At 29.0% G+C, this 24,179-nt stretch overlaps 1 protein-coding gene across 1 annotated transcript in view; it reads left to right on the forward strand.

Moving 5' to 3' along the window:
- LOC119616538 overlaps positions 1-24,179 on the forward strand; it is a 63,022-nt gene that overhangs the window by 30,699 nt on the left and 8,144 nt on the right. Inside the window, exons 3-6 of the mRNA XM_037972951.1 lie at positions 1,460-1,641; positions 12,574-12,635; positions 16,897-16,986; positions 22,103-22,336. Of these exons, the coding sequence (XP_037828879.1) occupies positions 1,460-1,641; positions 12,574-12,635; positions 16,897-16,986; positions 22,103-22,336 (568 nt within the window). The remainder of the gene's footprint in view (positions 1-1,459; positions 1,642-12,573; positions 12,636-16,896; positions 16,987-22,102; positions 22,337-24,179) is intronic.

Here is a 24,179-nt window from a genome sequence, read left to right on the forward strand (position 1 = left end):
GCATTTTACAGAAAAAAGCTAATAATAAAAGCTTTTTCTGGAAAAATTTTATCTCAAAGAAAAAAAAAAATACTTCTACATTCAAAAAGGATTTCCTAAAACAGCTTTTGTCTTCAAGAAGCTTTTACTTATATTTTTTAATTTAAAGTTTTTATTCAGAAAAGCTAGATTTTTAAAAGATTTGCTCATACTTTTTTATAAAATCTTTTATTTTAAAGAACTTTTTTTACAAAAACGCTTTTTTCAGAAAAGCTGTATTTTTAAAATATTACATGTTTTATTTTCAAAAACTAGTATTCAGCGAAACTTTTACATCGAAAAATTTTTTTCAGGAAAGTTTTTTACAAGAAAGATGGCTTACTTCAAAGTTTTTTCCGTAAAAGCTTTTATATCTTAAAAGCTTTCGTTTAAATAATTTTATCTCTAAAAGCTTTCATCTTATAGAAACTTTTTCCAGAAAAGCTTTAAATTCATAGAAACTTTTTCCAAAAAAGCTTTGCTCTTAAAAGCATTATTTTAAATAATATTATCTCTAAAAGTTTTTATCTCATAGATGATTTTTCCAGAATAGCTTTTATTTCATACAAGCTTTTTCTAGAAAAGCTTTTATCTCATAAAAGCTTTTTCCAGAAATGCTTTTATCTCATAAAAGCTTTTTCCAAAAATGCTTTTATCTCATGTAAGCTTTTGCCAGAAAAGCTTTTATCTCATGTAAGCTTTTGCCAGAAAAGCTTTTATCTCATAGAAGTTCTCCAAAAAAAGCTTTTATGACTTTAAAGATTTTTTCAACAAATTGTTTTTCTTTTTAAAGCTTTTATCTTTAAAAAGAATATAAAAAATGATTTTGCGGAAAAAGTTTTAATTTCAAGAAAGCTTAAATTTAATAAAGTTTTTTTTTAGAAAAGTTCGAAAAGCTTTTATCTCAAAACAGACTTTTGCACAAAAAAGCTTTTATCTCAAAAGTTTTATTCCGAAAAGCGTCTGTCTCTCAATCAAAATAAAAAAACTGGGTTAACAAAGACACGAACATTCATGACTTCCTTTACACAGGTTCGTGTCTTAAATCTTTTATTTTCAATGGAATAAATTGAAAATTTGAACATTGGCAATCCTGGCATCGATTGCAGCTTTTCATTAGCAATATTCAAGATAAGTGTGTGTGTGTGTTAAAGTTATAAATGTTAAAGTAGAAATGCTAATCCATACATTCACATGCATACATATTTTTAACCCCAAAACAGTAGCCCCTTCAATATAATGATAACATAAAATTAATACCTGCGAAATGTTTAGTTAAAAATTCAAAGGAATTCTTATTTGCTGCTTTTAAACTTTTATGAATCATAAAAAAATCTGTAGTGTAATTTACCACCAACTAGTACTTCTACGAATTTATTTATTTTCTTTAATAACTTTTCAATATAATAATTAATTTTTATATTATTTTTCTAAATTATAGGTTTGATGCCAACAAATCAACAAAAGGTGCCTCTAAACTGCGTAGAGATTTAATTAATGCTGAAATTGCCAATTTACGAGATCTTCTGCCATTGCCACAATCAACGCGACAGCGTTTATCGCAGCTGCAATTGATGGCGTTGGTGTGTGTGTATGTGCGCAAAGCGAATTATTTTCAACAAGGTAAGTTATAGAAATTTCTAAAGAATTTTCGTGTGCTAACTCTATGGTTTGTTGGATTATATAATCAAATTATTGTATTTTATTTAACATCTGTGATTTGTTGTATAATTTATTTATTTATTTAGTTTTTTTATGTTTTTCTCATTTTTGTTTATTATCTTACACTCGTATGGACACATGAAATTAGTTGAATTGCAATAGAAAATTGGATTGTTTGTTTTTTTTTTCTGCAGCTCTATAACCATTAAAAGAATTTCAGCTAAAGGAAAGGGCCAGGGAATTTTATAGAACTTATAAAAAAGCTGTAAATAATACACTAAGAAAATATTTGAAAACAAATGTTTTTGTTTATTAATTTTTAACCCCCTTATTCATAAACAACATTTTACTTTATAAAATGTTTATAAAACAAAATTTCCATACGAAATTTGATTTATAAATCGTTTATAAAATAAAATTGTTTTTATGAATAAGGGGGTAAGTGTATAAAACTTTTCTTATCTTTATGTTTATAAAAATTATTTAAAATTTTGTTTTTGTTTTTTCCACTTATATGCAACAAAGTTATTTCTTTAAGTGTAATTGAAATTGCACGTAATTCTTTCTGTGTTGTTTTTGTTTTTTTTTGCATTTTTTTTTTTTAGATAATTTCGAAAATTGTTCTACTCAAATTAATGTGTGGGATAAACAACAAAAAAAAAAACTATGAAAAAATCATCTTGTTGTAAGTTTTTCAAATTAATGTTTGTTGTAATCTGGCTGTAATTCTAGATTTTCTACTTTTATTACAACTCCACAAGTTTACAATCATTCATGTTGTAAATTCTATAATTTTTTATTTCTTAAAATAAAAGAGAGAGATAAAATAATCCAATAGATTATAATAATTATATAAAATTAGTAAATGTTGGCACATTAAATAAATTAGTTAGTAAATTTATCCAACTTCACTATAAACTAATTGAAAATTTTCTACAAAATAAATAACTATTATTAGAAAAAAGAATGGTGGGAATTGTAAAAACAAAAGATCTTGCAAAAATAAAATGCATATAATGAAAATAATAGAAGAAAACTTTTTTAATGCTTTGGGCATTTCAACAGAAATGAAAAGGAAAGTGGGAAAAATATTGTATTTTTTTTTTTTTTTTTTTTTTTCAAAATAAATAAAGTTTCATAAATAACTTGTTTGTAATAAATTTTAAATGCTTTTAACGTTTTAAAGATTTCTAATTAAGAAAGCTTTAAGTTTTTGGTGGAAAAACTTTTTTTCTTTATTTATAATGAAAAAAGCTAATATTACTTAATTTTTTTCGCATAAACATTGTTTTCACTCAACAATAAAATCTTTCGAGAAAAGCTTTTTTGTTTTACTGAAAACATGTTCTCTAGAAAAAAAAAAGCTTTTTTGAAAACAAGATTTCTGAAAATGTGAAATTTTCTGATAAAAACTGTTTTTGATATACATAGAAGCTTTTCCGGTAAAAAAAAAACTTTTCCTTTTGAGATGAAAGTATTTTTTTAAGTTAATTTAAAAAAAAAATTTCTAAGAAAATAGCTTTTGAAATATATGTATATTGTTTTTAATAATTATATAAAAAAAAGGTTTTAAAATATTTTTGAAAAAAAAAACTTTATAAGATGATAATATTTATCAAAAAAACAGCTTTTATAAAAAACTGCTTTTAAAATAAAAGCTTTTATGAAAAAATAGCTTTGAAATAAAAGCTTATATGAAAAAAATAGCTTTTGATGTAAAAGCTTCTGCGATCAAACTGCTTTTAGAGTATTTTTGAAAAACATTAGAAAAAAAACAGCTTTAGAGATAAAAGCTTTTTAGAAAATTCCTTAGCTTTTGAGATAAAAGCTATTCTGAAAAACAGCTTTGAGATAAAAGCTTTTATGAAAAACAGCTATTGGGATAAAAGCTTTTCTGAAAAACAGCTTTTGAGATAAAAGCTTTCCTGAAAAAAATTGCTTTTGAGAGCATTTTTATGAAAATATGTTTTCCGTGAAAAGGATTTTCAATGAAATGTTTTGAGTAAAAAGCCTTTTTTCAAATATTTGTTTTTCTGATATAAGCTTTTTTAAGAAGACTTTTGAGGCAAAAAAGCTTTTCTAAAAAACAGCTTTTAGAGCTTTGAAAAAAATCTTAACGATAAAAGCTTTTCTAAAAAAAGCAGCTTTCGGTATAAAAGCTTTACACAAAATTCCTACAAAAGCATTTTTGATTGATTTCTGTGAAATGGATGTTTTTTGTAAAAAGCTTTTTTCTGAAAAATTAGTTTGTTTTTCTGTGATTAAAACCTTTAGGAAAACGAAAGCTTTTTAGAAAAAAAAGCGGTGTTTGATATGAGAGTTTTTGAAACTTTTCTAAAAAGCTTTTTGAGAAAGAGCTTTTGATATAAAAACCTTTTTAAAAAGCTTATAAAACATAAAATATAAACTTTTTTAAAAAATTTTCTGACATAAAAACTTTTTTGAAAAAACTTTTAAAATTACACTCTTTTGAGATAAGAGCTTCTCTGTGAAAAACTTTTTCTGAAAAAAAACTTTATTGGAATAAAAGCTTATTTAAAAACAGCTTTATTGAGATAATAGCTTTTCTGAAATAGAAACTTTTCTTGTAAAAAAGCTTCATTGAGATAAAAGCTTTTCTGTAAACGATTAATTTTGAGTATTTTTACAAAACTTATCTCAAATTTTTGATTTCATCAATAACTTTACCGGTTGAAAGCTTTGAGCTCATGGTATAATAGAGATTACGAATTGTAGTTCTTTCTGGAAAAATGTCTATATCATTTGTTCCAAAAACACATGTTGCAACCACCATATATATTTAAACCTGTAGCTTTCACACATTATGCAACATGCAAATTAAACAGACTTTATTAGGCAATGTTTTAAGAAATACGTACAATTTAAAAAGTTTCACTATAATAAATTTGATTTTATAACAACTATTAAAGCGAAACTTTTGTATTATTGTAAATCTATTATAAATTGAAATTGTATAAGAAACAAATAAATAAAACTAATAACAAGCGAAATAATTAAATTAAATAAACTTAGAAATAATATTCATGGCTGGGTCAGAACCTGTTGCCTCCATAAACAAAAATACATATTTACAAAGCATTGTATTATACTGTTCTGTAGCTTTTTTTAGTAGATGAGATGACAGCGAAGAGATAACAACTATAAATTAAAAAAAAAAAAAAAACATTTCTAATAAACAAATGAATCATTGAAAATGTGTCATTGTCATAAGAATACTTTATACAGCGAATGGCAACGATATACTGGTTCCAATATAAATTCACTCACTAACTAAAAACTGACTTATGAACTGACTTACAGCCAGGCAGGCAGGCTGCTGAGGTGACTGTCTACATATGAATGAATGAATGGTTGGATGAGGTAAACTAAAAACACACTCACTTAGAATCCTCAGCAACACCAAAAAATCATTTTTTTAAACTTATAGTTAATAAATACCAAGGCAAATAAAAAAAATCTATTTGAATTTACCGCATCAACAACACACCTTTTAACTTGTGCTGAGAAAAATCTTTGCAAATTTTATTACAATAAAATCAGAGATGAAAAGAAAAAAAAAACAAAAACAAAAAAATATAATAGAATAGAATTACATTGAACTTGAATTAGCAGTAATTTCTGCAACTGATTATACCAAAATGCTATAAACATGTAATTATCATTTCGTTGGGGTTTTCTCCAACAACAATAACAACAACTACTTCTACTACTATTAGAGGGTGCAATTTGTTAGATTTGAATGAAATGTTGTAGAGGTGCAGCAACAGCTGCTCCAGCAGTTTGTTGTATTCAAACTTACAGCTGAGTACCTAATAGTAAAAATCACTAACTTATTAAAATATTCCACTTATTATCAGTAATTTTTCTTACTATTTTTTTTGTTTGTATTTGAAAAAAATTAACTTAAGATATTCATAGCAATTGTAAAAAGTTAGCGTTTGTTTTTTAATAAATCATTTTATATAGTGTTGAATGTTGGAAAAAAAATGTGTGAAACCCGGTTGTTAAAAAAGTAAGAGAACTCGTCAATGTGGAGGAGCAAAATTAAAACCAAGTGATCATGTCCTTAAGATTAAGTCAAAGATGAAATTGAAATACAAAATATTCTCCAAGAATATACACAACATCCACTACAAAATGGGCGACAATTACACATTTTTAGTGACACCTATTTGAAATCAAATACTCGCTGAAAATTCATAATATGGGTAACGATATCGCCAATTATTGTAAGAGCGACAATTGTCGCCTATATAATTAAACATATTTCGTTTTAAATTTTACATTTTTCACGACAATTGTATAAAGGAATAATGTCCACTACTAAATGGGCCACAAATACACATTTAAAAGGACACCCATTTGAAAACAATGCTGAAGAACAAAATGACACTAAAAATTAATAATTTTTACAATATAGATAATGATATCACCAGTTGGCGACATTGTCGCCCGTATCCACTACTGTGTCCATTACAAGTGGGCTACAATTACATCTTTTTAGCGACACCTATTTGAAATCAAAGTTAAAGAACAAAAACTCACTTAAAATTTATATTGTAAAAGCGACAATTGTCGCCTATGTAATTAATGTCCGTTTAAACGTTAAACATTTGTTGTTTTAACTTTTATATTATTCTCGACAATTATAAAAAGCAACTAATCATTGTTAAAGAGCCCACGATTAAAGGGCGACAAGAGAAGAAACTAAATATTTAAAATTTTTACAATTTGGTTTCACGATATCAGCAATTATTATAAGAGCGACAATTATCGCCTATATAATTGATTGTTGTTCATTAAAACGTTTAACTTTTTTTCTTTTTAACTTTTATATTATTCTCGAGAAATATTAAAAAAAAAGCTAATCATTGTCAAAGAGTTCACTACTAAATAGGCGACAATTATACATTTTAAGCGACACATATTTGAAATCAATGTTAAAGAACAAATAATCACTGAAAATACACAATTTTCATAATATGGGTAAAAATATCGCCAAATATTATATGAGCGACAATTATCGCCTATATAATAGTTGTAATATTTCCCATTTAAACGTTAAAAAATTTATATTTTATCTTTTACATTATACTCGACAAGTGTGTAAAGAAACTAGTCATTGTTATAGTGTCCATGGCTAAAAGAACGACAATTACACGTTGGTAGCGACACTTGTTTGAAAAGATGTTTAGTAAATAAAAACACTAACCATTTTTAACAGGAATGTGTGAAACAATGTCCCTAAATATTATAAAAGCGTTAATGTCGCCAATGAGTGTCGCTACAGAAGTCTAAGGCGACAAAATTCAACGTTTTCTGCTCTTATGATATTTTTTTTTATTTTATACACAATCTTTAATTAATAAAACATAATAAACTTGGTCCTAAACTGATGTTGAGATTGTCGCTCAACTTACAATTGTTTAAAAGATGACATTTATGTATTTGAGATATTAAGAAAGTTAATGGACAACAACATTTAAAACGTTATCACTAGTTTTATTACAATTATAATCAGGGTTAGGGTGAAGCGTTAATTAGGATATTGTCGCTGGCTGTCACCTTATATTTCATTCTAAAAGCTTATATATCATTTTGTATATTTAATTGCTATTGTTAAAGAAATATAAATCAACATTATCAGCTTTGTTGCTCATAAAAACAACTACCAAAGCGACAAAATTCGACGACGAGTTGTTCTTAGGAAATTCTTTTCTTCTTTTTTTTCTCCTTTAATATATTTCATGGGCTTTTATTTAAAGACACCATTTAAAGCTTTGTCGCCATAAGAGGTTCAGGTTGTCGCTCAACTTGTAGATGTTAAAAAAGAAAAGGATTTTAAAGCGTTATTATTATTCTACTAATCAAAATAGTTGATAGCGAACTACATTCAGGAATTTATCGCTTATCTTGTCATAAACTGATTAGAAGTGTCGCGTGTAGTTTTTCTAGACATTTCGTAAGCTTTGTTCATTGATTGGCAGTCATCAACAAAGAACACCAGTCGCATAGTTGTCACTCATCTTGGAATAAAAAGAATAAAATTTAAGAACGAAATTTTCGCAATTAAGGCGTCAAAATTTCGACAACAACAATTTCTTCAAAATGTGCGACTAGTTATAACATCAACAATTCTGGTGCAAAAGTGTATGTCAAATTACTTGACTCCGTTTCTTCTTTCGTCGGTCTTTATTGAAGAAAACTAGTTTTGTCGCTGTTCAAAAGATAACTTTGTTATTGTATTTTTACAGATTTCTAGCTTATCTTATCCTAAAGGGTCTCGTAACTTATTGTATGCAAATATTACAGAAAATATTATTGAGCGGCTAATGTCGCTTAACTTGTCGCCCTAATAGAAAACATCATTACCAAATTTTTGCAGTATCTGTACAACTTTTCTTTTTTGCATGTTGGTGTAACCTCAACCACATAACCTTGTAAATTTACACTTAGCACCATGTGGACAACTGGGTTATAAAAATGATGCTGGCTTGTAGTTGTCAAAGTTTGACGCTGTTGTAGCTTTAAGCTGTTAGAAAAAAACAGTTGGTAGTTTATTTACTACCTCAATGCTCAATGTCCATTTATATTTAAATTAAATATAAAGTGGTTAGTTGGATTTTTTTGTTTTTTGTTTGTTTTTGCAATGACACCCGGGAAATTCTAATATCCGTGTTTAATTAATTAAAATAAATATATAGTTTAGCTGATAATAAGCTTACATAAACATACAACTTTTTTACAAAATTTTTAAATTTTCAATTTCGATATCACTTTTAATATTTATAAATCATTTTACAAAAATATCACTTACATAAACTTGAGATTGTTTACATTTGTTTTTCAATTCAATCTACAATGATGACAACGCCAAGTGTCAAGATAAATTTGTATTTCTATGTTTTTTTAAGCTTGAGAAGCGCCTTTTATGCCATTATTTAATGACGCACCTTTTCTTTAAACTATTCATTGCATTTTGATTTATTCTGTGTTTAAATTCACATAATTTCAGTATTTTTTTTTTTTTTTTTTTTTTTTCATAGATAATCATCAAAAGCAATTAGTTCAGCTTTACATTACATTTGTTATTATTATTTGTAACATCTTTTATTGACATCATAGTAATTTTTTATTTATAATGAATTTATAATAGAGTCTGTGTATTCTAGTGCTGCTTTCCCAGCCCTGAGAATCTAGAAAAATTGAAAACACCTACGTTGTTATTTAAATTCTTTTCTTGTGTTACCTTTTCTGATGACAATGTTGTCAGTGAAATCTGGAAAATGAAAATCATATTTTTCTTATGAAAGGTGTGCCGCAGGGACAAAATGAATAAGAAATTTTTGGGATTTGCTCTAAATAGTAAATAAATTGCCTATTGTTTAGGTTTTTAATCAAAATAAAATGTTAGAAAATATGTGTTAAGATTTCAATAAAAGAAGAACTAAAACTAAACTAGGGTTAAACGAAAACTGAACTAGATCTGATCTAGAATGAATGAGAACTTAACTTGAACCGAACTAGAACTAAAAATGAAGTAGAACTGAACAAGAACTGAACTAGAACCGAACTAGAACTAAAAATGAAGTAGAACTGAACTAGAACTGAACTAGAACTGAACTAGAACTGAACTAGAACTGAACTAAACTGAACTAGAACTGAACTAGAACTGAACTAGAACTGAACTAGAACTGAACTAGAACTGACTAGACTGAACTAGAACTGAACTAGAACTGAACTAGAACTGAACTAGAACTGAACTAGAACTGAACTAGAACGACTAGAACTGACTAGAAACTGAAACTAGAACTGAACTAGAACTGAACTAGAACTGAACTAGAACTGAACTAGAACTGAACTAGAAACTGAACAAACTGAACTAGAACTGAACTAGAACTGAACTAGAAATGAAATGAACTGAACTAGAACTGAACTAGAACTGAACTAGAACTGAACTAGAACTGAACTAGAACTGAACTAGAACTGACATAGAACTGTACTGAACTAGAACTGAACTAGAACTGAACTAGAACTGAACTAGAACTGACTAGAACTGAACTAGAAACTGAACTAGAACTGAACTAGAACTGAACTAGAACTGAACTAGAACTGAACTAGAACTGAACTAGAACTGAACTAGAACTGAACTAGAACTGAACTAGAACTGAACTAGAACTGAACTAGAACTGAACTAGAACTGAACTAGAACTGAACTAGAACTGAACTAGAACTGAACTAGAACTGAACTAGAACTGAACTAGAACTGAACTAGAACTGAACTAAAAATTAAGTAGAACTGAACTAGAACTGAACTAGAACTGAACTAGAACTGAACTAGAACTGAACTAGAACTGAACTAGAACTGAACTAGAACTGAACTAGAACTGAACTAGAACTGAACTAGAACTGAACTAGAACTGAACTAGAACTGAACTAGAACTGAACTAGAACTGAACTAGAACTGAACTAGAACTGAACTAGAACTGAACTAGAACTGAACTAGAACTGAACTAGAACTGAACTAGAACTGAACTAGAACTGAACTAGAATTGAACTAAACTAGAACTGAACTAAAACTGAACTAGAATTGAACTAAACTAGAACTGAACTAAAACTGAACTAGAACTGAACTAAGTAGTACTGAAACTTTAAACTTTGTCCAACAGAACATGCAACAGAAAATGTAAAATTTATTCAAGTTTATATTTCTAAGTTTGTGTCTTAAGTCTTTTGTTTCGTATCACTTAACAGCTGGAATTTTAACTTAAACAGCAAACAGTTCCTATCAATAAAATTAGCATCATTATATCTAAACTTTATAAATAACAAAAAAAATGCACATTTCCTAGCAATTCAATGTCTTTAAACCTACATTTAGTTTTTCTCTCTAGTTTATAACTTTTGTTGTTACAACTAAGTTAGCCAACATGTGTGTCCCAGGCCAATTGAAAATTCAAAACCATACTTGACCAAATAAAAAAAATAGCTAACAGATAAACACTTGTCGTAATTTTACTACAACCTCTACGATTTTTTTTTATATATACAATAACAACAAATAAAAATTGCATGTAAGACAATGTTCTGCCAAATACTCGTTCCTTGCTGCTGCTGCTCTCTAACAGTGAATGTCAATTTTTACAATGCATTTATGAGTTGCTAAACGTTCGTTTAAATAGATGTAGCTGTTGTTGTTATTGCTGCCAAAACAACAACAACAAAAACACAATTACGTGTATTTGTTGTGTTGTACATAAAGAATATTTGTATGCCAGGTTGTTCAATTGTATAAATGTGTTTAAAATTTATTTAAAAGTATTTCATATTGGGACTTTGACATTTTACCAATTGACAGTGTTTTGTTTTTTTATATAAATTCTCTCTAATGTTGTTTTTTTTCAATATTGTTGTTGGGGTTGGACACTTGTGACAATGTTTTGTATTTTTTTTTTTTTTGTATTAATATATTTTGGATTGTTCTCCCACAATGGCATGTAGTATGACATATGGCAAAAAATTTAGAAAAAAAAAATGGAAATATGTATATAGTAATGAAAATGTATGTACATAAAAATAGACAAACGTACAAGTATATAATTTTTTATTTTGTAAACTAAACATGATTCTAAACTATGTTGTTTTAACTTAATTTAGAAGCAGAGATTTAAAAGAGTGAGATTAAAAGTGAATTTAATAGCAAAAGTTCTAGTTCGGTTTTAGTTTAGTTCTAGTTCAGTTCTAGTTCAGTTCTAGTTCAGTTCTAGTTCAGTTCAAGTTCAGTTCTAGTTCAGTTCTAGTTCAGTTCTAGTTCTAGTTCAGTTCTAGTTCAGTTCTAGTTCATGTTCTTAGTTCAGTTCTAGTTCAGTTCTAGTTCAGTTCTAGTTCAGTTCTAGTTCAGTTCTAGTTCAGTTCTATTAGTTCTAGTTCAGTTCTAGTTCAGTTCTAGTTCAGTTCTAGTTCAAGTTCTAGTCAGTTCTAGTTTCAGTTCTAGTTCAGTTCTAGTTCAGTTCTAGTTCAGTTCGTTCAGTTCTAGTTCAGTTCTAGTTCAGTTCTAGTTCAGTTCTAGTTCAGTTCTAGTTCAGTTCTAGTTCAGTTCTAGTTCAGTTCAGTTCTAGTTCAGTTCTAGTTCAGTTCTAGTTCAGTTCTAGTTCAGTTCTAGTTCAGTTCTAGTTCAGTTCTAGTTCAGTTCTAGTTCAGTTCTAGTTCAGTTCTAGTTCAGTTCTAGTTCAGTTCTAGTTTCAGTTCTAGTTCAGTTCTAGTTCAGTTCTAGTTCAGTTCTAGTTCAGTTCTAGTTCAGTTCTAGTTCAGTTCTAGTTCAGTTCTAGTTCAGTTCTAGTTCAGTTCTAGTTCAGTTCTAGTTCAGTTCTAGTTCAGTTCTAGTTCAGTTCTAGTTCAGTTCTAGTTCAGTTCTAGTTCAGTTCTGGCTTGAGTAATTTATATTAAAATTATTCTTTTAAACAACTGCAAATAAAACCGAATAACAAACAAAATAAATACATTAACTAATAATGTTGAATAAAAACAATAAAAATAAATAAAACAATGACGACATTGGCAACTGAGATACAATTAAATTGTTTATATTTTTTATTATATTCTATTAAAAATAAATAATTTTTTCTACAACAATTACTATTTGATTTAACTGTTAAGTAAGTACTTAGCATTAAGTAGTAGAAGTTTTAGTAGCATTGTATTTAATTTAATGCAGATAAGCTCATTGCTAAAATCCTATATTATTTTATTATTTATTAAAAAACTAGAGGAAAAGAATTAACATATGTTTAAATCGCTTAATAACTGCTTTAATGTTATTCTTTAATATAAAGACATATATTTTGCTTTTTTTTTCTAAAAATATACTTTCAGTGTTCAAACGGCATGACATTTCCATACACCAAGCACCAACACCAAATATAGGATTTTCAAAGGTGAGTCATAAAAATTTAGTTTTATTTAAAAATAAAATATTATTAAATTTAAATATTGTATATAAAAAGAAATAAAATTTTGTAAAAGAAAAAAAATATGAATGTGCCACTTTTGTAAAAAAAAAACATGAAAATAAACTACCGCACTTGCTTGAGTTGCTTGAACAGACATGCAGGAATGAATGAATGAATGAATGCATATTTACTTACTGTCTGATGTTTTGTAAAAATGTTGGTAATAATGTTGATGTTTTGTTAATGTTTATTATTTTTTTTTTTTGGTCATAAGTTTGTACTACTTACTACTACCAGTTAAAAAGCAACTACCAACCAATCAGCCAAACCAACCAACCCATGCCACCATATGTTGCTGCTGTTGCTGTTCCTACTGCTTCTACTCTAAATAACTCATGTTAAAAAAAAACACATGAACTTTGTTGCCTTTAACAAAAATGATTTAAAGTCTAAAGATTTTTTAACGTTTTTGCAAAAATTCTTAATGGGGGAGTTTAGAGGTGATTGAAATTTACTTGCTTTTTTGAGTAGTTTTATTGATGTTTTTTTTTTTTTTTTTATTTCAAACAAATGTTAAACGTTTTTATTTTTTGGCAGTTTATTACAGATTTAGTTAAGTTAAGGATTCATGTATGTATTTCTTAAATGTTTATGACTTTTTTGCCTTTATTATTTAAGAAAAAATCTCTGCAATTTTTTGTAGTTTAGGTCAAACAATTTATCAACTGAAATAGATCTTTCAAGATTTTAATGAATTTTTTTGTTTATTTGTGAATTACTTAATAATATCGTTTGTTAAGCTAATGTTTACGACATGTTTTTAAATTTCAAATGTGGTTTATTTTATAATTTGAAATAAGTTTTGAACTACATACATATAAAAAGTGAAAAAACCAAGTATTTGGTGGGTCAGAAAGGGGAAGCATTGGCTGAAAAATGCCCAGAGAAAAGCGTAATATTCCATTGTGTGGCAGAACCTGTTAAAAACTATTTATAAAGAAGTTTTTGGGAAATTTTGCCCCTCCCGCCTTATAGGCAAAATTCCTAAGAAGTTTTCAATCAGTATTAGTCCGGAATAACGTCACTTCTAAGATACTTGAATCTTACTTCGACGAATGACTGACGAATGCCTGAAAGTACTCCAGAATTTCACTGACCTCTCCCACATGCTCTACATTCGTCTGAATACGCACGTCCAATTTGTGCTCGTAATCCTGTGTGTCCACTCAGAATACGTACCATCATACTAACCTCAGACTTGCTCATTTTGAGGTGATTTCACGTCTTGCTCTCATCAAAGTCACACCATAGGATCTTTGTGGTTCTACCCACCGTTTCATTATTCCAAGAGGTCTTATGAGATTCTCCCATCCATGTTTTTAATTCAGCTTTTATTGCGTCGAAAAGTTTTGTGTTCATCAGGTTAACTACCTCAAGCTCTCTAGCTATCACAATCGCCCTTTCGTTGCCGACTACTCCCGAGTGGTCTGATATCCATGTTAATCTTACCTCTGGGAGAACATTCAGTTAAAGCTTTCTTACAATCCAATACGGTCTTAGATTTAATTCTATCACTCGATATCGTCCTAATTGCCTTCTGGCTGTCGGTAAATATATTAAGTCCTGGGGGCGCCATATTTATTCTAATCCAATTTACACATTCCGTTATTGCTCGGACTTCTGCCTGTTGTCCCCCAATTTAGAGCCATCCGTGTAACAAAGGATTCCTACTGGTATATGCTCTAATGTTCCGCTTGACCAAGACATTATATCTGGGATCAGCGTTTCAAAGTTTCCGACATATTCTGTGTCTGGTATACGATCAGGCACGTCCGATGATTGTGTATAACCTTCCAATGTGTCCAGTATACATTGATGATGTGGCCAGTTAGCCTAAGTAAAAAGTCGTTCGGCTGTAAGCGCCACCTCATATCTTAAATATGTTTCAATCGGTGGAATATCTAGATGATATTTTACGACATCGTCTGCATAGCAGACAGGATAAGTACTTTCTCGTTTAGGGTCCTTAGCAGGCTATTCATCGTGGTAACCCAGAATAAAGGTGACAAAATGCCACCCTATGGTATACCTTTTGCTGATATGTAGTTATATATCGTACATCTGCGAGTTTATCCATCTTTGGTTCTGGACTTGATTCTCTTTGCTTCAGATCTTGTGAGTCCGAGACTTTGGAGTGTCAAAGGATTGACTAACTATGATTTCCTGAAGCATTCTACTTTTCACAAAAAATTGCAATTTTTTACTAAACGTTCGAATTTTCACTAAAAAATTCAACTTTTCACCAAAAATTTTTCATTTACAATCCGAATATTTTTATGAAAAGTCTAATTTTTTTAAAAAAATCTAACTTTTTACTAAAAATTCGACTTTTCACTTAAAATAAGACTTCACTAAAATTACAATTTTTCATTTGAAATTTAACTTTTCATCAAAATATTTTACATTTGATATGTAATTCACTTAAAATCTAACTTTTTACTAGAAATTGTTCATGAATTTTTCACCACAAATCAATTTTACTAGAATACGATTTTCACTAACAAATCCAAAGTATCACTAAAAATGCGAATTTTCACTAAAAGTCCAAATATTCACTAAATATTCAACTTTTCATCAGAAATCTTATAAAAATACGAATTTTCACTTAAAATTCGACTTTTCACTGAAAATCTAACTTCTCACTAAAAAACCGTTTTATCACTAAAAATAAAACTTTTCCCGAAAAATCGTACTTTTTACCAAAAATTTGTTTATAGCACCAAAAACAGAATTTTTCACTTTAATCCGAATTTTCACTAAAAATTCAACACTTCGCCAAAAATTCGTGTTTTCGTCAGATTTCGCTAGAATCTAGACTTCTCACGAAAAATCAGATTTTTCACTTAAAATCCAACTATTTGTCTCTTCACTAAATGTTGCGGTGTGCAAATCTTATTATAGTGAAATAACTCTACACTCTTGGTCTATGAGAGATTTTTTTAAAACATAACATTTCGCCATTGGTCTTACTATAACAAAAGACACCCCCCATAAGCAAACATTCCTATTTATCTGTAAACTGTTATAAAAAACAAATATTCTTTTGGGAAAAAATATTTTAAATTAACTTAAGTGTATATGACGTTTACAAGATTTACCACCATTAGTAGTAACTTAACATTCATTAGTACGAATTAAATGTTTGAACCTTCACTTTGGCTTTAAGTTATAGTTTTATTTTATTTTTATTTTTTCATACAAGAGTATAAAATATCTTGTTTGTTTAAAGTGTTTATTTGTATTTCTTTTAAATTTAAAGAAAAACTACATTTTGATTAGAATGGTTTTAGAATTTACATGGAATTGGCCTTCAAATAAGAAAAAAAACACAGCAACAGAACTATAGAAAAAGCCAATTTATTCTACTCACTTGTTGCAACTTTATTTACCCCAAACAGAGATTTTTGTTTGTTTTGAAATTTTAACGTAAAATATTTGTTTAGAGTTACATTCCCCTAAAGTAGACTTTTCTGTAGGTGACTACGAAATGTTGTCTTTTTTTTATTTATTTTCATTTACCATATAAATGACAATCATTCTTAAGAAACCGTAACAACTCTATTAACTTGAGAGTAGAATTATTTTTTTTTTTTGTCTACTTTGCGTTGACATTTACATATCATAGTTCCAAGGAAGTATCAGTTGCAGCAGTAGCAGCTGTAGTATACAGTGGCTGTGTCTCATTTAGACAATTCATTTGGAGTCTGAATAATATATACATACATATGAATAAATGTAAACTCCAACAGCCAGGAGTTTTGGGAGAGTTAAACTAATCAACTCCAATTTTCAAAACAAACTAGATAAAAGGAACACCAACACAAAAAAAAATCGAAATTGACTATTACTAGACCTTGACGTTCGACCAAGATTAATCAATACCATTTACTCGTGACTATGAGTAAAATAAATATGTTTGTATAAAAATAAAATCCTAAAAAAAAAGTTTCTTAAAAAATGGAAAAAATTCAATTTGATTTGAGTTTAACTTTAAATTCATTCAAAAACTATGTGTGAATGTTTTGTTTAAGAATGTCTATGAAATAGTTCTTGGAACACTTGTGGCGAGCTCTGTAAGTCTAGTGCTGCTAGAGTTTTGACACAATTTGTTATTTCTTTGAAAGTTAGAAAATTTGATTGAAAATAACTTTATTTTAACTTGGTTTGTTTTATCACCCTTTTCTAGGCTTTATCTGGATTTTTAATGATGCTTACCCAGAATGGTAAATTGCTGTATATTTCTGATAATGCAGCTGAATATTTGGGACATTCAATGGTAAGTGTGAAGAACTCTTTTTTTAAACATTTTAGTTAGTAAGTATCAGAAAAAGAGCTTGCAGTTAAATGATAATTAAAAAACATATGAATTTTTAAATATTTCACATACGCCGCGGTGCTCTACTTTGAAAACTTGTACATTCACTCTGTGTTTGTGTCTTAAGTCTTTTGTTTTGAAATGCTATAATTCTTCATACAAATATCATGCATGCATTTGCATATGTTTCGGAATACATTTGTACTTTGCAGCAAAACATGCAATTTTCTAACTACTACCACTTTATATTGACCATCATTTCAAATGTCATTTCATCATATACATTTTTTCCGTTTAAATACTTTCAAACGTCAAAACAACTCTTTAGCATTAGATACCGCTAACAACAATACAGAGATGGGAATTATTTTACTACTGCAAAACAGCAAAAAACAATAGTTAAACAAAAATAACTTAACAAACATATTGACACGCCTTAAGACAGCATTTAATTAAACTACACTATTATGTCACTGTTATGATAAATTTGCCCTAGAATAAATGTTTCGAAAAAGAAATACAAAAACATTCGACATGCAATAAATTAAACAAGAGCCAGAAAACTTCAATTAGTCTTAAAAATTAAAGAAAAAAACAACGTAAAACTCTCCAAACAGCAGACAGTTGAACACCACAAAAATGGGCTTTATGTCAAAATGTTTAACAAAACTAGTAGATATGTATGTAGAGACAACATAAATATTTCGCAAAAGGTTTTGTGTTGGCCGCCAATAGTTTATTTGAATATCATCAACATTTACATATTCTCACATAGATATATTAGAAAGAACCCAGCAAACATCAAGTCACTACTAACTGAAGAAATCTATTCTAGATTTTAATAGTTTAATCCAAAGTAATCTATAGTCTAGTCTATAGTCTAGTCCAACGGTTCCCAAAAGGGGGTCCGCGGACCCCTAGTGGTCCGTAGCAAAATCCTAGGGGGTCCGCGAAGACGAACGAAAAAAATCATGAATAAAAAATATTCTCTATATGTTACAAAATATTAAAAATATCTCCAAATTTTTCATAAATACTAAAATACACAATTTTTATTCAATAATCCCAGATTTGTTGGTGACTCTTTGAATTTTATTGTTTCGGTCGTTTATCAGGATGAAGCTAGGCGCTACAAATTTATTGTTTCACTTTTATAAAGTAAAGTATTACGTGATTTGTAATTTTTATAAATATATATGTATCGAAATAAATGTTTTTATAGCAGACGGATAATGATTTGCCTTAGAATTAAATACTGATACTAGTATCCCGGAATATGAAGTTAGGTCACATTTCATAATATTTTTTTAAATTGTAAGCAAAAGTGTTAATCTAGTTAATTTTAAATATAAATATTCCATTCCAACGTGATACACAGATTTTAACTTAATTTTGTTGTCCAATATTATTAAATCAACATCAGAAAATAATTCGTAGGTATTTTAAAATTCAAATTTAAGATCCAAATTCACAGTACATTCGCAAAGAGTTCAGGTCATATTTTATGTGGGTAACGCATTCCGCAACAACATCGAAGAAGTCTAACTTTCACATATTTTCCCGAAAACTTAGCTTACATACTCAGCTCACTCCTATGCAATCGCAAAAAAATTTAGAAACATGACTCTTTAAGCACATGTCGACAATACTTGTTAAAGAAACCTTTTCTCTACCTTGACGAGAAATGAACATGAAAGCTCTCACGATCATAAAATTAAACATCATTCTATATTTAAAACCATGAAATTGAAAACATCTCCGAAATACTAAATGTTCTCAATGTACGGGAATATTTTATAGGGTTTATGGACCAGGACTAAGACAATTTTCGGACGAACAATTACACAGTGATACAGCAAAAAAATGCAGGGGTTCTCATATACCAATTCCATTTCGTTATAGTCCATAGAGTAGGAATTTATTTTTAATTTTTCCCGATCACTTGGTTTAGTTCCTTTTTAAGAGCAAAAGTTGTGAAAAAGAGCTATTTTTGAAGTTTTAACTTTAAAAAAATATATGTCTGGTAGTTTGCAACCGATTTTCAAATTGGATATTTTGTTTTAAAGATACAAGTGTTGTCTTTCAACCAAAAAAATAAATCCAAAATTTATGATTAATGTCTTGGTTACGGCCATTTAAGTAAAAAAACTCACACTTTTTTCACAATTTTTAATTATCATACTGCTCTACGTTGGCCATGAAGCAATAACTTTAGCTTTTATTACATTTGAAAAAAGCCACATTAAGTTGGGTTTCCAATGATGGTCAATTTATGATAATCGATGAAAAAGGTTATGAGTTGTGCTAAGTTTTATAAAAATATAGCATATTTCTTCCATACAAAAACGTTCATGTTTCTGGTTTTCTTTGTAACAAGTTTAAAAAATGTTTATAAACATTTTTATACAAAAATTAATTTGTATGGAGAAAACCAAAAATTCGAGAAACATGCTATTAGAAAAATTGGCATAAATTATCCAGTTTTTCATAGATTTTTATGAAATAACAAGTTTTAGAAACCTTCCTTTATGTGATTCTTCAGGAAAGTAATAAAAGATGAACTCACTGCCTCATGGTCAAAGTAGAGCATGATGAAAATTTTTTAAAAAAGTGTGAGTTTTTTTACTTAAACGACCGTAACTCAGACATTTGACCATAAATTTTGGATTTCTTTTTTTGGATTAAAAGACACTTGTATCATTAAAAAAAAAAAATCGGATTTGAAAATCGGATGAAAACTACTAAACTTATGATTTTTCAAATTTAAAACTTCAAAAATGGCTCTTTTTCGCATCTTTTGCTCTTAAAAAGTAAGTTAACGAAGTGATAGGGGAAAACTAAAATATATTCGTACTCTATGGACTATAACGAAGTAGAATTGGTATATGAGAACGCCTGCATTTTATTTTTCTTCACTTTTGTATCACAGTGTTATTTATAACAATAAGATATCAAAATATGTATGGGGGTCCGTGAAATTAAATAAATTCCTCAAGGGGTCCGCCAAGTAAAAAATGGTGGGAACCGCTGGTCTAGTCTATAGTCTAGTCTATAGTCTAGTCTATAGTCTAGTCTATAGTCTAGTCTATAGTCTAGTCTATAGTCTAGTCTATAGTCTAGTCTATAGTCTAGTCTATAGTCTAGTCTATAGTCTAGTCTATAGTCTAGTCTATAGTCTAGTCTATAGTCTAGTCTATAGTCTAGTCTATAGTCTAGTCTATAGTCTAGTCTATAGTCTAGTCTATAGTCTAGTCTATAGTCTAGTCTATAGTCTAGTCTATAGTCTAGTCTATAGTCTAGTCTATAGTCTAGTCTATAGTCTAGTCTATAGTCTAGTCTATAGTCTAGTCTATAGTCTAGTCTATAGTCTAGTCTATAGTCTAGTCTATAGTCTAGTCTATAGTCTAGTCTATAGTCTAGTCTATAGTCTAGTCTATAGTCTAGTCTATAGTCTAGTCTATAGTCTAGTCTATAGTCTAGTCTATAGTCTAGTCTATAGTCTAGTCTATAGTCTAGTCTATAGTCTAGTCTATAGTCTAGTCTATAGTCTAGTCTATAGTCTAGTCTATAGTCTAGTCTATAGTCTAGTCTATAGTCTAGTCTATAGTCTAGTCCATAGTCTAGTCTATAGTCTAGCCTATAGTCTAGTCTATAGTCTAGTCTATAGTCTAGTCTATAGTCTAGTCTAGTCTATAGTCTAGTCTATAGTCTAGTCTATAGTCTAGTCTATAGTCTAGTCTATAGTCTAGTCTATAGTCTAGTCTATAGTCTAGTCTATAGTCTAGTCTATAGTCTAGTCTATAGTCTAGTCTATAGTCTAGTCTATAGTCTAGTCTATAGTCTAGTCTATAGTCTAGTCTATAGTCTAGTCTATAGTCTAGTCTATAGTCTAGTCTATAGTCTAGTCTATAGTCTAGTCTATAGTCTAGTCTATAGTCTAGTCTATAGTCTAGTCTATAGTCTAGTCTATAGTCTAGTCTATAGTCTAGTCTATAGTCTAGTCTATAGTCTAGTCTATAGTCTAGTCTATAGTCTAGTCTATAGTCTAGTCTATAGTCTAGTCTATAGTCTAGTCTATAGTCTAGTCTATAGTCTAGTCTATAGTCTATAGTCTAGTCTATAGTCTAGTCTATAGTCTAGTCTATAGTCTAGTCTATAGTCTAGTCTATAGTCTAGTCTATAGTCTAGTCTATAGTCTAGTCTATAGTCTAGTCTATAGTCTAGTCTATAGTCTAGTCTATAGTCTAGTCTATAGTCTAGTCTATAGTCTAGTCTATAGTCTAGTCTATAGTCTAGTCTAGTTTATAGTCTAGTCTATAGTCTAGTCTTTAGTCTAGTCTATAGTCTAGTCTAGTCTAGTCTAGTCTATAGTCTAGTCTAGTCTAGTCTATAGTCTAGTCTATAGTCTAGTCTATAGTCTAGTCTATAGTCTAGTCTATAGTCTAGTCTATAGTCTAGTCTATAGTCTAGTCTATAGTCTAGTCTATAGTCTAGTGTATAGTCTAGTCTATAGTCTAGTCTATATTCTTCTAACATAAGGTCTAACTTTTGAAAAATATATTTGTATGTTTGCTGGGTTATCAGCCGTCATATGAGTGAGTATGTTACATGTCGTTTATGGACAGAGTGTTTGCAAGTAATTTAAAGTACGAGCAGTACTAACAACAACTACAACAAGAACAACAATAGCAATAACATTTATATATGTGGCAAATGCCGCAAATATTAGCCACCACCAAAAACGGGTGTTGGGTGTGTCGTTGTATGTCTATGGCCATTGCCAAAAGCCACATATCAAAGATTTATTGATAAGTTATAAAACGGCACAACAACAAAAACAACTTATGTTTGAAAGGGAGTTTTTATTTCTTTACTATTGACTAGCAAACTGAATGGTTTGTTACCTTTTTTTATAGCCAAGAATTAATTACAAAAGCCACCAAATAATAAAAAAAAAACGCTTTAATAAAAATATTTAAAATTTTGGTTTTGAACTTTAAACTAAAGATAGAAATGTATTAAGAGTTCAAAGCTTTTAAAAATGTTTTTTGATTTCTTGTTTTTTTTTTCACTACAGGAAGATCTTTTAATTCACGGTGATTCGGTTTATGATATCATAGACAAACAGGATCATTCTGCCATACAAGCTGAACTGAATCGTAATGTACCGCCCCAGCCGGGACAACATATCAATTCAGCAGCAGCAGCTGCAGCTGCCATTTCAAATCTCGAGGGTGAACATCGCATGTTTTTGTGTCGCATGAATGTTAGTCGTAATGCACGCAGACAAATGCGTTTTGGTGATCAAAAAGTAAGTACAAAAAAGTGAGAAATAAATTAATTTATAAAAAGCTTTAGATTTATTATAATGAAATCCAAAACCCCCAAATGAATAAAACATTAAATGCAATTTAGTTTTACTAAATTTCATACATATTTATGTATGTGGTATAGAGCAAAAAAAGGGGAAAAATCTATGACTGTTTATCTGTCATATAGCTTTTTTTCTAAAGCAAAAAAATCAAATCATTTTAGCTACAACTGTATAACAAGGTAAACGTTTGCGTGTAATCTAGACAATATTTTTTATTTATAGATAAATTATTATTATTTTCATTTTATATTGTCTTTAAGTAAATAATATTTGCGATTTGGTATTCAATGGATTTTATTGATTTTGATTTGATAATTAACATAATTTATGCTGAAAAACATGTTAAATGATGGCAATAACGTTAAAAGTAACAAAAGCAAATATTAATAATAATTTTATAAAAATATTAAAAGTTTTATAAAAAGTTTAAATAAAGTTCAATGTTTAAACAGAAATATTTGATACTAATTTAATTTACAAATGTTCCAAGTTCATACATATGTTCATGATTATAAGATAAGAACATGGGCTACAATTTAGATCTGACTATTGTCTTGACTATAGAACAATATGTATTATTCTTGACATAAGATCAGTCTATAGTATTTACTACAGATCAGTCTATAGTCTTGAATATAGATCAGTCTATAGTCTTGACTATAGATCAGTCTATAGTCTTGACTATAGATCAGTCTATAGTCTTGACTATAGATCAGTCTATAGTCTTGACTATAGATCAGTCTATAGTCTTGACTATAGATCAGTCTATAGTCTTGACTATAGATCAGTCTATAGTCTTGACTATAGATCAGTCTATAATCTTGGCTATAGATCAGTCTATAGTCTTGACTATAGATCAGTCTATAGTGTTGATTATAAGTCAGTCTATAGTCATGACTATAGAGCAGTCTATAGTCTTGACTATACATCAGTCTGTAGTTTTGGCTATAGATTTGTTTATAGTTTTGACTATAGGTCAGTCTATAGTTTTGACTAATGACCAATCTATAGTATTGATAGTATATCAGCCTATAGTCTTGACTATAGATCAGTCTATAGTCTTGACTATTGATTAGTCTATAGTCTTAACTGCAGATCAGTCTATAGTCTTGACTGCAGATCAGTCTATAGTCTTGACTATAGATCAGTCTATAGTCTTGACTATAGATCAGTCTATAGTCTTGACTATAGATCAGTCTATAGTCTTGACTATAGATCAGTCTACAGTCTATACTATGAATCAGTCTACGGTATTGACTGTAGATCAGCTTATAGTCTTGATCACAGATCAGTCTACAGGCTTGACTAAAGATCACTCTGTATTCTCGAAAATGCGCTATTCACCACATTAACGAAATCTTCGTTTGGCCCATAAAGCGATATCATCTCTATTTTCTGGGATTTCAACATTTCAAAACTATAAATAATCATGAAGTTAAAAAAATAAATATTTCAAAAATGTTGTCAACTTTTTTTCAATACAACGTAACTGAGACATTTGAAACATTTGTTGCTTCACACTCTTGAATGCAGTTTTTGCATGTTTTTTGTTATTCTTCTTTTCAAAATGCTGAATTATTCATCATTCTTTTGTTGGGAAGAAGATTGAATGAATGAATTGTGTTGAAGTTTAAAGTGAGCCCAAGTGATTTATAAACTGACAAACGATGACAGTTGTTACGGGTTGCTGTTTATTTAAGGTTTTTTGCTGTTTCACATGTGCGAAGCATGTAGGCATCAGAGACAGTAACGTGGTCAAATGGGGGTGGGATTTATGGAT

This window comes from Lucilia sericata, unplaced genomic scaffold, assembly GCF_015586225.1.
Source record: "Lucilia sericata isolate MDLA Ls3-8-SP2 unplaced genomic scaffold, ASM1558622v1 Contig000079F_arrow, whole genome shotgun sequence".
Lineage (NCBI taxonomy): Eukaryota > Metazoa > Arthropoda > Insecta > Diptera > Calliphoridae > Lucilia > Lucilia sericata.